The following is a 13,465-nucleotide window of genomic DNA, read 5'->3' as shown; positions in this document are numbered from 1 at the left end:
AAAGGCAAACCAATGTGCCTGCATCCACTGAGTGGGAAAGGACAGGGAAAAGCAAGCTAATATGTCCACATCCACGGGGGCATGGGTAAGGCAGGGAAAGGGCTAACCTACAGTGGTGGAAATAAGTATTTGATCCCTTGCTGATTTTGTAAGTTTGCCCACTGACAAAGACATGAGCAGCCCATAATTGAAGGGTAGGTTATTGGTAACAGTGAGAGATAGCACATCACAAATTAAATCCGGAAAATCACATTGTGGAAAGTATATGAATTTATTTGCATTCTGCAGAGGGAAATAAGTATTTAATCCCTCTGGCAAACAAGACCTAATACTTGGTGGCAAAACCCTTGTTGGCAAGCACAGCGGTCAGACGTCTTCTGTAGTTGATGATGAGGTTTGCACACATGTCAGGAGGAATTTTGGTCCACTCCTCTTTGCAGATCATCTCTAAATCATTAAGAGTTCTGGGCTGTCGCTTGGCAACTCGCAGCTTCAGCTCCCTCCATAAGTTTTCAATGGGATTAAGGTCTGGTGACTGGCTAGGCCACTCCATGACCCTAATGTGCTTCTTCCTGAGCCACTCCTTTGTTGCCTTGGCTGTATGTTTTGGGTCATTGTCGTGCTGGAAGACCCAGCCACGACCCATTTTTAAGGCCCTGGCGGAGGGAAGGAGGTTGTCACTCAGAATTGTACGGTACATGGCCCCATCCATTCTCCCATTGATGCGGTGAAGTAGTCCTGTGCCCTTAGCAGAGAAACACCCCCAAAACATAACATTTCCACCTCCATGCTTGACAGTGGGGACGGTGTTCTTTGGGTCATAGGCAGCATTTCTCTTCCTCCAAACACGGCGAGTTGAGTTCATGCCAAAGAGCTCAATTTTTGTCTCATCTGACCACAGCACCTTCTCCCAATCACTCTCGGCATCATCCAGGTGTTCACTGGCAAACTTCAGACGGGCCGTCACATGTGCCTTCCGGAGCAGGGGGACCTTGCGGGCACTGCAGGATTGCAATCCGTTATGTCGTAATGTGTTACCAATGGTTTTCGTGGTGACAGTGGTCCCAGCTGCCTTGAGATCATTGACAAGTTCCCCCCTTGTAGTTGTAGGCTGATTTCTAACCTTCTTCATGATCAAGGATACCCCACGAGGTGAGATTTTGCGTGGAGCCCCAGATCTTTGTCGATTAACAGTCATTTTGTACTTCTTCCATTTTCTTACTATGGCACCAACAGTTGTCTCCTTCTCGCCCAGCGTCTTACTGATGGTTTGTAGCCCATTCCAGCCTTGTGCAGGTGTATGATCTTGTCCCTGACATCCTTAGACAGCTCCTTGCTCTTGGCCATTTTGTAGAGGTTAGAGTCTGACTGATTCACTGAGTCTGTGGACAGGTGTCTTTCATACAGGTGACCATTGCCGACAGCTGTCTGTCATGCAGGTAACGAGTTGATTTGGAGCATCTACCTGGTCTGTAGGGGCCATATCTCTTACTGGTTGGTGGGGGATCAAATACTTATTTCCCTCTGCAGAATGCAAATAAATTCATATACTTTCCACAATGTGATTTTCCGGATTTAATTTGTGATGTGCTATCTCTCACTGTTACCAATAACCTACCCTTCAATTATGGGCTGCTCATGTCTTTGTCAGTGGGCAAACTTACAAAATCAGCAAGGGATCAAATACTTATTTCCACCACTGTATGTGCCTTCAAAGTGAAGCTGCTATAGCCTCTAACACCCCGGCTAACAACTGGCAAGCCAGGAGCCACCCCAGGCAGATTTTTGATGGAGCTCGAAGAAGCTGCAGCCACCCTGCTTGGGGAGATAGAGAATACTGAAGAGGCAGTGGAGCTGGCTGGCCATGAGGCACTGTGAAATGTTGAGTGCTCTCTATCTCCCCCTGCTGGTTGATGGACACAACCCATACTTAATGGCTTCATCTGCTTGATGACTAGGAAGGGTGCGTTAGCGTTAACGCGCATAAATGGCGTACACACGTTAAATGCTAACGCGGCCATAGAAATGTATAGGCGCATTAGCTTTTAACGCGCCTTAAATTTACACGCACGTTAAAAACGCTAACTCACCTTAGTAAGCGTACCCGTAGGTGACTTACAGGAAAAACATTAAAGGATTTGTGATTCAAATATTGTGTACTTTTCATTATATAAACAATACAGAGTTTTCCAATAAATGACTTACTCAAGCACAAAGAATACTGTTAGGGTATCTGAACCTGATCTTTTAGATTTCACGCCCTATCTGCTCATTACTATACTACTGGCTTTCTTTGGCCTTTGGTACAACTTTGTTTTTTTTCATCGCTTATTACTTAAACTGTACCACATATCTTTAAAGACTTGTGTCACATTGTAGATTTCTGCTTTTATTGTAAGAAAACAATTAAAAGGTATTTATTAATAAGATTATGTACTGACTGCTGAAACATAAAAAATAAAGAGAGTGAAGTGTCTTTATATAATTGGAAAGTCATGTAAAAGTTGCCACAGATATATATTTATTTGAATTTAGTTTTAAGAACTAGGGCTGTACCGATTATTCATATTTGGCTGATTTAAAATTCAAATATGAATAATCTATGGTGCTAAATCCTACTGAAATAAGCAAGTGGTCTCCAATTTCACAATGCTTCTTTTATTATTTGTTGTGTTAAAGCTCAATGCCCTTTATTTGTATTTGGTATTCGTATTCAGCCGAATAATATTTTTTATTATTTGTATTTGGCCCAAATAGTAAAATATGCTATTCGGTACAGCTCTATTAAGAGCAGAGAAAATATTAATCCAAAACCAATATATGGAACACTGAACAGGAAAGCTAACATACCTTCAAAAGACCCATTGTTTTTTGGCCAATAATGTCAGCAACAGAAAAGCTTAGCAGCAAACAACTTCAAACTTTCCAGCCACTGTTTGCAAGGTGAGGTTTTATCAGTGTGGCATCCGCCCATGGAAACAGTACAGCATCCAAACATGTCAACAGGAATGTATAAAAATAATTGCATTTATATGTGAATTCTTTGATACTGAAGATGAATAGGCTTCTGGATGGTAGTAACTGAATACTGCATTTCTCAAAAGGTTCCAAGCATGATTTCCCGTGAATCTTAGTCCGTAGTTGGCTTTGGAATATCCTGAGCATCTGCTAAATGAAGTTTTTGTCTGATGTATATTGTTAAGGATTCTTTATCATGTAATTTAAAACTTATATTCTACCCATATCCTGAAAAAGGGAACTAAGTAGCATTACAGCCAACTCAAACACTGAAATTTAACATTAAAAGATACCTTAAAATGTATAAAATTGTGCACTTCTATCCTGGAATTTAAAAAAATACATCTGTAGATTGCTATTTACACATAAATATAGTTATTAGCAAAGCAGCATATAGGTGTATGACTCAAACCTACATACAGGAAGGTTTTGGGCACTGCTTATATGAAATGGATAGCGGCCTTTATGACACAATTTATTATCTTTCCAGTCTGACAAATGGATTATTCCCAGTGATTCCTGGACATAAATCTATCACCCCCCTGTACATCCTATTTCAGGGTGTCTCATTCTAGTCTTTGCTCCTACTATTCCTATGTATGGAATTTAATTCATTTCTGACAGGGAAAGGGATGAAACCTGACTTGAGGCGATATGACAGATGTCCATGGCAGATGTCATGGCTTAATCTTCTTTTCAAAGTCTCTTTGTTTTCCATTTGACTTGCCATTCTTTACGCCAGTGGTTCCCAAACCTGGTCCTGGAGGCACCCCAGCCAGTCAGGTTTTCAGGATACCCACAATGAATAGTCAGGAGAGAAATTTGAATGCACTGGAGGTAGTGCACGCAAATCTCTCTATTCACTGTGGGTATCCTGAAAACCTGACTGGCTGGGGTGCCTCCAGGACCAGGTTTGGGAACCACACTGCTTTATGCTGTTTTCTATAAATCTTCAGTTCGATCCTTTTTCCATTTTCTGAATGATGCTCTTTTAGCTCTAATAACTTCCTTCACCTCGCTTTTTAACCATGCTGGCTGTTTGGCCTTCCTTCCACCTTTTTTAATAAGTGGAATATATCTGGACTGGGCTTCCAATATGGCATTTTTGAACAACATGCACACCTGATGTAAATTTTTTGAACTTTGCAGCTGCTCCTCTAAGTAAAGACAGAAGCAAAGAATTTAGGGGGTAAGTTAACATGACTTAAAGAGCCCTAATGCAGCTTAACTTAAATATAGCCATGGGTTGCATAGTAAAGAAATGCAAAACACGCAAACGCATTTAAAGCAGCTCATTACTACATAAAAACCATAAGAGCAGAAACAGATAACCCAAGCTAAAAGATGCAGTTATTTTACCGTGCCAGGAGCATCAGGACTCAAAGCTAGAGCTTAAAGGGGATGTGGTGCAGCTTCTGGACCCCCCCCCCCCTTCCAATTCAAGTTCCCACCACACCCGATGCAGTGCCCCAGCTCCTGATCCAAGCCTCCATCCCATTATCCAAGTACCATCTCCTCCCCCACCTCATGGAAGTCTCCAACTTCCAAATGTCCTCCCCACCCCCGTGACCACACCTGTATGCCTCAGTGGTCGTGGTCATTAGGCAGCAGTGATCCCCAATCAATCCTGCCCTTCCAACGCCACCTCTCAAAAAACAGAGCCCTTAGCAGTAATCTTGTGCTACTAAAATATGATCCCTAGCGAAACAAGCACAAGAGTACTGCTAGGAGCGCCATTTTGACAGGTGGCACCATAAGGGAAGGAACAACTGGGGATCACTTCTGCTCAGCGACCACCAGGGCACACAGGTATAGTCATGGGGGTGAAGGGGGGAGACGTCTGGAGACTGCCTTGGCGGGGGGAGGGGGGACTGGAACTTTGATCTGGGGTGAGGACTTAAATTGGAAGCTGGAGGCTTGATCAGGGGTGGAGGAGCATTGGGCCTTGGTTGACACAGCCTGATCATCTGGGCCAATAGAATAGCACTGCTTACAGCTTGTGGAACTATTAAATTGAAGGTTGAGGACTACCATGATAAATCAAGGTGCAGTAAAAGCTTGCTTTTTACCACACCTTGATAACATCCCCCTTAGTCTCTCTGCTATGACCTTGTTCTCCATGAGTGCCCCTTTTGCTCTGTGATGATGTAACAGTCCAATGTTATTATGAGGTTTTCCCTCTACTGCAAACTTTTTAAAACTCTTTTTGTCTTCCTTATCAATGATTTCCAACTAAATTTGCCACTACTTCTTTATTTGGATCCATTATCCATTTTTTGAAAGATGAGCTTTTGGCTTGAACAGCCTTTCACCTCACCTTTTAACCATGCCAACTGTCATTTGCCCTTCCTCCTACCTTTCTATATACAAGGAATACATCTCATCTGGACTTCCAAGATGGTATTTTTAAATAATGTCGTCCATGCCTGCTTTACTACTACTTAGCCTATAACAGTTGTAACTGCTCCTTTTAGCATTTTTTTAACCATTTCCTCACTTGTCTCTTTAAAAGTTAAATGCTAATGCAGCCAATTTCCTTAGTGTCTTCACACTAACTCAGATTTGACCATGATCACAATTACCACGTGACTCCAACATTGTTACCTCTCACAACAAATCCTGCATTCCACTAAGAGCTAGATCTAAAATAACTTCTCTTGTCCTTTCCTGAACCAGCTATTCCATGAAGCAGTTTAGTTCAGCTAGAAATTTTTACCTCCTTAGTATTTCCTAGTGTGACACTTATCCAGCAAAACACTGGAGCAACTGAAATCAAATATACATTACATCTGCCAAACTATGATCTGAAAGACAAGTTGTCATTAACAACAAAGTATATCAAAGATATATATGTAAAATACACAAAAAAACAAAAACAACCCCCCCCCCCAAAAGAAAAAAAAAAACAAGACACACTCCCCCTCCCCCAGGGAATACCTCGGCAGACCTCAGCATTCCATACCTTAGAAAATACCGACAGGCAGCTCATCCAAGATGAAATACTTATGCTGTAAATGTAACAAAGATTACTCTTAAGAGAAATGTTTGACTACATTGGGACATCTCAACACAACTGGACCTAGCCGGTCAAACGTATATTACTTATTGTTGCTTTTTATGTTATAAAATAAATGCTTAAAACAGGGAGACTAGTCTACACTGAAAACAAAACCATAAACTCACTCAAGCTGTTCAATAAATAGCAAAAGGATACATAGAAGAACTCAGCTCTTCTAACTGAAAAGAAAAAAGAGACACTATCAGAAACAAGAGATTTAATAATTTTATAAATATTTTGTTTTCTGCAGAAGACTATTAAACATAAGTCACTCTATTTTTGCAAGGAGGAGGCAGAAGGAATAAGAAAGGAAAAAAAAAAAAAAAAAAGGAGTAGACTGAATATTTCTGACATGTAAAGTGGCACCTGCTCCAACCACCCTGCTATAACCTGAAGGCCAAAGTCATTATGAACTACAATTCTTGATTTGTTTAGCTACATCCAGTCAGGCCCAAAAATTGCTCAATAGCCCTCTGTACAAGGGCTGAGCCGCCTTCTGAAATTCAATCCAAGTACACCCATAGAAAAAAATGACTTCAGTGAAGACTACTGCAAATTCTTTAAATTACTGTGGAGGAGTGTGGTAGCCGTGTTAGTCCACTCTTAAGGTTATCAATAGAAATCAAACAAAATAAAACATGGAAAAGAAAATAAGATGATACCTTTTTTTTATTGGACATAACTTAATACATTTCTTGATTAGCTTTCGAAGGTTGATGAAGGGCAACCTTCGAAAGCTAATCAAGAAATGTATTAAGTTATGTCCAATAAAAAAGGTATCATCTTATTTTCTTTTCCATGTTTAAATTACTGAAAATTACTGACTGTATATGTAGTAAATTTATCAACATCCGTTGTAAAAACTAGTTCTTATATTTGAAGGCAATGCTATAATAGAGTAATAATGTAACATGCCTAAAAGTTGCTAAAGTGACATTATAAGTCCAGTTTCAAGTGTCACTGTACTACACTAATCAATTATGAGTACCATGTTAAAAATGACTTTTTTTTTAAACAAATACTAATATAAAATAACAGCTTCCTGTTTTGTTAAGTGATTCTAGGTTTCATTTTCACAGTAACAATTTTACTTAAAAAAAACACAATAACGGTTGGCCCATTCTAAGCTTCTTCATTCTCTCCTTTCACTGTCATGGTGGTAAAGGGAACTTGGGCAGAACTACCAATTATGGTCAGTCTCAAATGCAGAAGCTAAAGTGAGGCTACAAGCCTGAGCCCCTTTAGTTTCTTTTTGCAAAACTATTCCAGTTGGTATTTGTTCCCGAGCTAGCACTCAGACTGAGTTTCCTCAGTAATTTTCTAATTTATGTACACTCAACCATAAGAAACCAAACATTCTCTCTCTGCTATACTTACATCTGAAAGCAACTTATCAAGATTGGAATCACTGGCTATTTTTCTCTTATCTTCAGGAAGTTCCTCGAGTTCCCCATACAGCTCTAAGTGCAAGCGAGCTAATTTCTCCTGCATTTCCCGTACATGCTCCATCTGTTCTATGGAACATTCATGGCCTGGGGGGAAAAAAAATGAAACGTCAAAAAGGAAATGTGACAAACAAAATGTAAGCTCTAAGAAGCAAAACAAAGGTCTGTAAATCTTAGAAGGGACTAAATAGCCAACCAACATTTATAGTCTGCTTCTAGTGTCTGAGACTGCCTTAAAAATGTAACTAATTTCACCTAAATATGAAGCTGCAGATTTCTCTTATATGGATTCATGGTATTTAGTTCATATCTTTTCAATAGTAATTCAACAAAAGTTACACTTAGGTATAGCAGGTACTTTCCTGGAGGACTTACAATCTAAGAACATAAGAGTAGCCATACTGGGTCAGACCAATGGTCCATCTAGCCCAGTATCCTGTTTCCAAACAGTGGCCAAGCCAGGTCACAAGTACCTGGCAGAAACCCAATTAGTAGCAACATTTCATGCTACCAATCCTGGGGCAAGCAGTTGCTTCCCCATGTCTGTCTCACTAGCAAACTGAACTTTTCCTCCAGGAACTTGCCCAAACCTTTTTTAAACCCAGATACACTTAACCACTGTTACCACATCCTCTGGCAAAGAGTTCCAGAGCTTAACTATTCGTTCAGTGAAAAAATATTTCCTATTTGTTTTAGAAGTATTTCCATGTAACTTCCCTGAGTGTCCCCTAGTCTTTGTACTTTTGGAAAAAAGCAATTTACTTCTACTTGTTCTAAACCACTCAGGATTTGTAGACCTCAAATCATATCTCCCCTCATTCGTCTCTTTTCCAAGCTGAAGAGCCTTAACCTCTTTAGCCTTTCCTCATACAGGAGGAGTTCCATCCCCTTTATCATTTTGGTCGCTCTCCTTTGTACCTTTTCTAATTCTGCTATATCTTTTTTTGAGATACGGCCACCAGAACTGAACACAATATTCAAAGTGCAGTCTCACTGTGAAGCAATACAGAGGCATTACAGTATTTTCAGTCTTATTTGACATCCCTTTCCTAATAATTCCTAGCAACCTGTTTGCTTTTTTGGCCGCAGCCGCACACTGAACAGAAGATTTCAGCGTATTATCTACAACGACACCTAGATCTTTTTCTCGAGATCTGACCCCCCCCCCCCAACGAGGAACCCAGCATCATGCAACTAAGATTCAAATTATTCTTTACAATGTGCATCACCTTGCATTTGCCCACATTAAATTTCATCTGCCATTTGGATTCCAAGTCTTCCAATTTCCTAAGGTTTTCCTGCAATATTTCACAGTCCGCACGTGTTTTAACAACCTTGAATAGTTTTGCGTCATCTGCAAATTTAATCACTTCACTCGTCCTTCCAATTTCCAGATCATTTATAAATATGTTAAATAGCACCAGTTCCAGTAATGATCCCTGCGGCACTCCACTGTTCATCCTCCTCCATTGAGGGAAATGACCATTTAACCCTACCCTCTGTTTTCTGCCCAATAACCAATTCCTAATCCACACCAGAACCTTGCTTCCTATCTCATGACTCTAATTTTCTCAGGAGTCTCTCATGAGGAACTTTATCAAAAGTTTTCTGATAATCTAGATACACAACATCAACCGGCTCACCTTTATCCACATGTTTATTGACACCTTCAAACAAATGAAGCAAATTAGTGAGGCAAGACTTCCCTTGGCTGAACCCATGCTCACTCTATCCCATTAAACCATGTTTGTCTATACGTTCTGTAATTTTATTCTTTATAATAGTTTCCACTATTTTGCCCAGCACTGACATCAGGCTTACTGGTCTATAATTTCCCAGATCACCTCTAGAACCCTTTTTAAAAATTGGTGTCACACTGGCCACCCTCCAATCTTCAGGTACTACGAACGATTTTAACGACAGATTACATATTACTAACACCAGATCAAGGGGTACAATGATTTGCCTGCAGTCACAAGGAGCATTGAAGAATTTGAGCCCTCGTTTTCTTAAAGTGAGAAGAAGGAGTAAGATGGCCAACACTGCATAATTCAGGCTGGCTGCTAAGTGACTGTCTCCCTGAATTTTACTGATGTTTTGCCAGGATGCCGAAAAGGAAAGGGAAGGTTAGGGCAACCTGACCTTCTGCCCCCGTCGGGCCAGGCGTCTTTGGAGTTCCTTGTCAGGGCTAGGATGGAGATTTCCTCATTGCTCCGTTGGGTCAGAGAGTTTCACCGGGGTTTGAGGAGAGTGTTTAGCTCAGCATGCCTCCCCAAAAGCCTCCTCAACCACTGGTTGCTAGATCCCCTACTCCTCCCCCGAGTGTGGCTGAAGTAAGGGTGGTACCTGTGGAGAGTAACATGAGATACCAGTCTGGAGTGTTTGGCATTTCGGGAGAGGGGAATGGTGGCAGTTTTGTCCAGATGGGCAAGAAGCCCCTGTAGAGACTGTACAAACTGCTGGAGAATCATTGGTGGAAGCTGTGCCAGCGGTGGGATTAGAAGTTGATTCTGAGATCACCTTGGCTTCTATATTGAAGGCAATCAACACACTGCCTAAAACTGTGAGTAGTTGGTTGAACCAAATGGAAAAATCTGCCGAGACTGTATTTGCACAAGTTGGGAAATTGGAGAACTTGGTGGAGGAGAATTCAAGGAATAATTATTGATCTGCAGGCTGCATTAATCAAGACCTCTGTGAACACCAAGTACAAATTTGAACAAATGGAAAAATCAATTGAGAACGTGTAACCTTAGGTTTTTTACTTTTCCTAAAGGTGGATTTAATGTTATCAAGGGAGTTATTAAGAAGTATTTAGTGGAAGTACAACAGTTTTCAAGTGACTTGCTGCCTCCGATTAATAAGATCTATTATCTTCCTTTCAAAAAGAGACAAGCTATGAAATCTGCAGAATTATCATCTAAGGCTGCATGTTAATAGCAATTAACTATGCAATTAATGTATTAATCAAGATTTTTTTAAAATGAAGAAGGGTAGATAGTGGGGTTCACCAAGAGTCTGTGCTGGGACCACAGCTTTTTAACAATTTATAAATTATCTAGAGATGTGAATAACTAGTGAGGTAATTACATTTGCTGATGACTCAAAGTTATTCAAATTTGTTAAATCGCGGGAGGATTGTGAAAAATTACAAGAGGACCTTACGAGATTGGGAGACTGGCCATCCAAATGGCAGATATTCAATGTGAGCGTGTGCAAAGTGATACATGTGGGAAAGAGGAACCCAAACTATAATTATGTGATGTAAGGTTCCACATTAGGAGTCACCAACCAGGAAAGGGATCTAGATGTCATCGTTGACGATATGTTGAAACCCTCTGCTCAGTGTGCAGTGGCAGCTAAGAAAGCAAATAGAATGTTAGGAATTATTAGGAATAAAATGAAAAATAAAAACGAGGATGTTATAATGACTTTGTATCGCTCTGTAGTGCGACTGCACCTTGGATATTGTGTTCAATTCTGGTCACCGCATCTCAAAAGAGATAGTGTAATTACAAAAGATAGAGAGAAGGGCAACAAAAAAGACAAAGGAGATGGTATGACTTCCCCTATGAGGCAAGGTTAAAGCGACTAGGGCTCTTCAGCCTGGAGAAGATGGCTGAGAGGAGATGTGATAGAGGTCTACAAAATAATGAGTGGAGTAGAATGAGTAAATGTGAAAATTGCTTGTTTACTCTTTCTAAAAATACTAGACTAGGGGGCATGCAATGAAGCTACTAAGTAATAAATTTAAAACAAATTGGAGAAAATATTTCTTCACTCAAGCTATAATTAATTAAACTCTGGAGTTTGTTGCCAAAGAATGTGGTAAAAGCAGTTAGCTTAGCAGGGTTTAAAAAAGGTTTGCCCCATTTCCTAAAAGAAAGTCCATAAGACATTATTAAGATGGACTTGGGAAAAACCACTGCTTATTTCTTGGATAAGAAGAATACAAATCTGTTTTATTGTTTTGGGATCTTGTCAGGTACTTGTGACCTGGATTAACCACTGTTGGAAACAGGATACTGGGCTTGAAGGACGCTTATGTTCTTATGCTGGTTCAAGCTCAAGTTCAATTTATATATTGTCAACTAAGCTCATGGTTGTATTAGATACTTAAGGACCCCTTTTATCAAAGTGAGGTAAAATCTGGGTTTAATGTTTTGGTTTTTTTTAACACTGTACTTTCCTGCCCATATCTGATGTGGCACTTTAGGACTTTCTTTTTAGTACACACTAATCATAATGTGTGACCTGAATAGCACCAACACCCACACACTCTCACCACCCCCTCCAAAAAATAAATAAATAAAAAATTATATATCGGTAGCACACAGTTTAGCATATGCAAACAGCCAAAATATTGTAAAAGCCCTTTAGTAAATGGTCTCTTTAACTACTAACATTATCTGTAGTATGAAATCCATAGCAATCAACAGCAATAGTAGCAAGGGAATAACAGTTTTCCTTCTGGAGGGTGGATGCTTAAAAATAAAATGAAACCTCCCTGGGAAGGATTTAAATAAACCACTTGTGTCTTTTTTGTTTCAAATATGTCATTTCCTGTGTCTTGAGCACCTGGAGGGAGAAATACATATTTACCAAATGCTTGGAGTTTCCCTGAGTGGAAGTCATTCAGAAGGCTCAGAAGTCCCTTCTCCATCTCCTGAACATCGGATACATCAGTGAGAAAAGAATGCTGGATTGAAGAGGCTGTACCTTTGTTTTCTCCTCCTTGAGGTTTAGCTTTCTCCTTCAATCCTCTTCAGGTGTTAAACATATATTTTAAAAAGTGTTATTTTCTGTCATTGCAACTAAAGCCAACTTCAAAAGCAGATTACATTTTCACCCACGGAGTGGAAGGAGTAATATCATTTAACATCTATTACTAGGGGGCATATAAACATTTTCAATAAATAAATACATACAAGCTTAATCACTGACTGTTCACTTATCTAAATCCCATCTCCCTTTATTGTTTGTTAAATTCATTGATTCTTTTTAGGATTTAGCTCACACCTTTTTAGTAGCAGTTACAGGCAAGCTACTTTCCGGTACCACAGGTATTTCACTGTCCACAGCTGTATGCTTGAAACAATGACCTTTTACAAAGGTGTGGAAAGCACACTGCAGGCTTGCCTTGTGCCAATTTGGCACCACCACCAGGCTACTGCAGCAGCCCAGCGGTGGTAGTGCCTGTCCCTACCACACACCATTCCCGGTGCTCAAAAAAAAAACAAAAAACAATTAGCACTGGGGCTTACCCAGCAGTAATCGGGCAGCCCTGTGTGCTGCCCGGTTACCTCTAGGCTATAATGGGAGCCCTTACCACCTCCTAAATAGATGACAGTAAGGGCTCTACCAGGAAATGGCCATGTGGCAAGTGGTTAGCTTACTGCATGGTCATTTCTTTAATTAAAAAAAAAAAAAGCAGCCTTTAACGCGCTGCAGTAAAAGCGTGCTTTGACGCATTGCAAACCTGTGCGCTGGCGCCACTACAGGGGTCCTTTTACCACAGCTTGGTAAAAGAACCCTTAAGTGACTTGCTCAAGGTCACCAGGAATGTCATAGGATTTGAACCTTGGAACCCATATAGGAATTTGGGTAAAAACTAGAAAAAGTACAATATTAATATTTTAACATCTACAATATTAATATTTTAAAATCTACTGAGAGCTTTCATAAATTACTTCATTAATCAAGATACATCAGGTCATAGAAGAAACCAGTAGGAGTGTTGTGAATCATTTATCTCATGAACAAATACAACAATCATCAAAGTTCCACTAAATCCACAATCATTACTCTGGATTTCAATTAATGAAGTTACACAGCAGTATTAATCTAATTTCAGAGCTATTCTATACCTCTAGAATGGAACAGGGAGCACAGGCACAATTATGTGACTGATGCCAAGGATTTTAAGTAATACAAAAAAAAAAAA

The 13,465-nt window shown here is 40.0% G+C and overlaps 1 protein-coding gene across 2 annotated transcripts in view; it reads right to left on the bottom strand.

The window, feature by feature from the left end:
* Positions 1-2,032: 2,032 nt before the first annotated feature.
* CCDC28A (coiled-coil domain containing 28A) overlaps positions 2,033-13,465 on the bottom strand; it is a 32,177-nt gene continuing 20,744 nt past the window's right edge. For both annotated transcript variants that reach the window (XM_030198530.1, XM_030198531.1), the window contains exons 3-6: positions 12,124-12,284; positions 7,454-7,608; positions 6,233-6,255; positions 2,033-3,185 (exon numbers count right to left, since the gene is read on the bottom strand). In XM_030198530.1, coding sequence (XP_030054390.1) covers positions 3,131-3,185; positions 6,233-6,255; positions 7,454-7,608; positions 12,124-12,284 — 394 coding nt within the window. In that variant the 3' untranslated portion in view covers positions 2,033-3,130. The remainder of the gene's footprint in view (positions 3,186-6,232; positions 6,256-7,453; positions 7,609-12,123; positions 12,285-13,465) is intronic.

The sequence above is a fragment of the Microcaecilia unicolor genome, chromosome 3 (genome assembly GCF_901765095.1).
Source record: "Microcaecilia unicolor chromosome 3, aMicUni1.1, whole genome shotgun sequence".
In the NCBI taxonomy this organism is placed as follows: Eukaryota; Metazoa; Chordata; class Amphibia; order Gymnophiona; family Siphonopidae; genus Microcaecilia; species Microcaecilia unicolor.
Note: the sequence above shows the minus strand (reverse complement) of the source record. Positions and strands in the feature narration are given on the sequence as shown.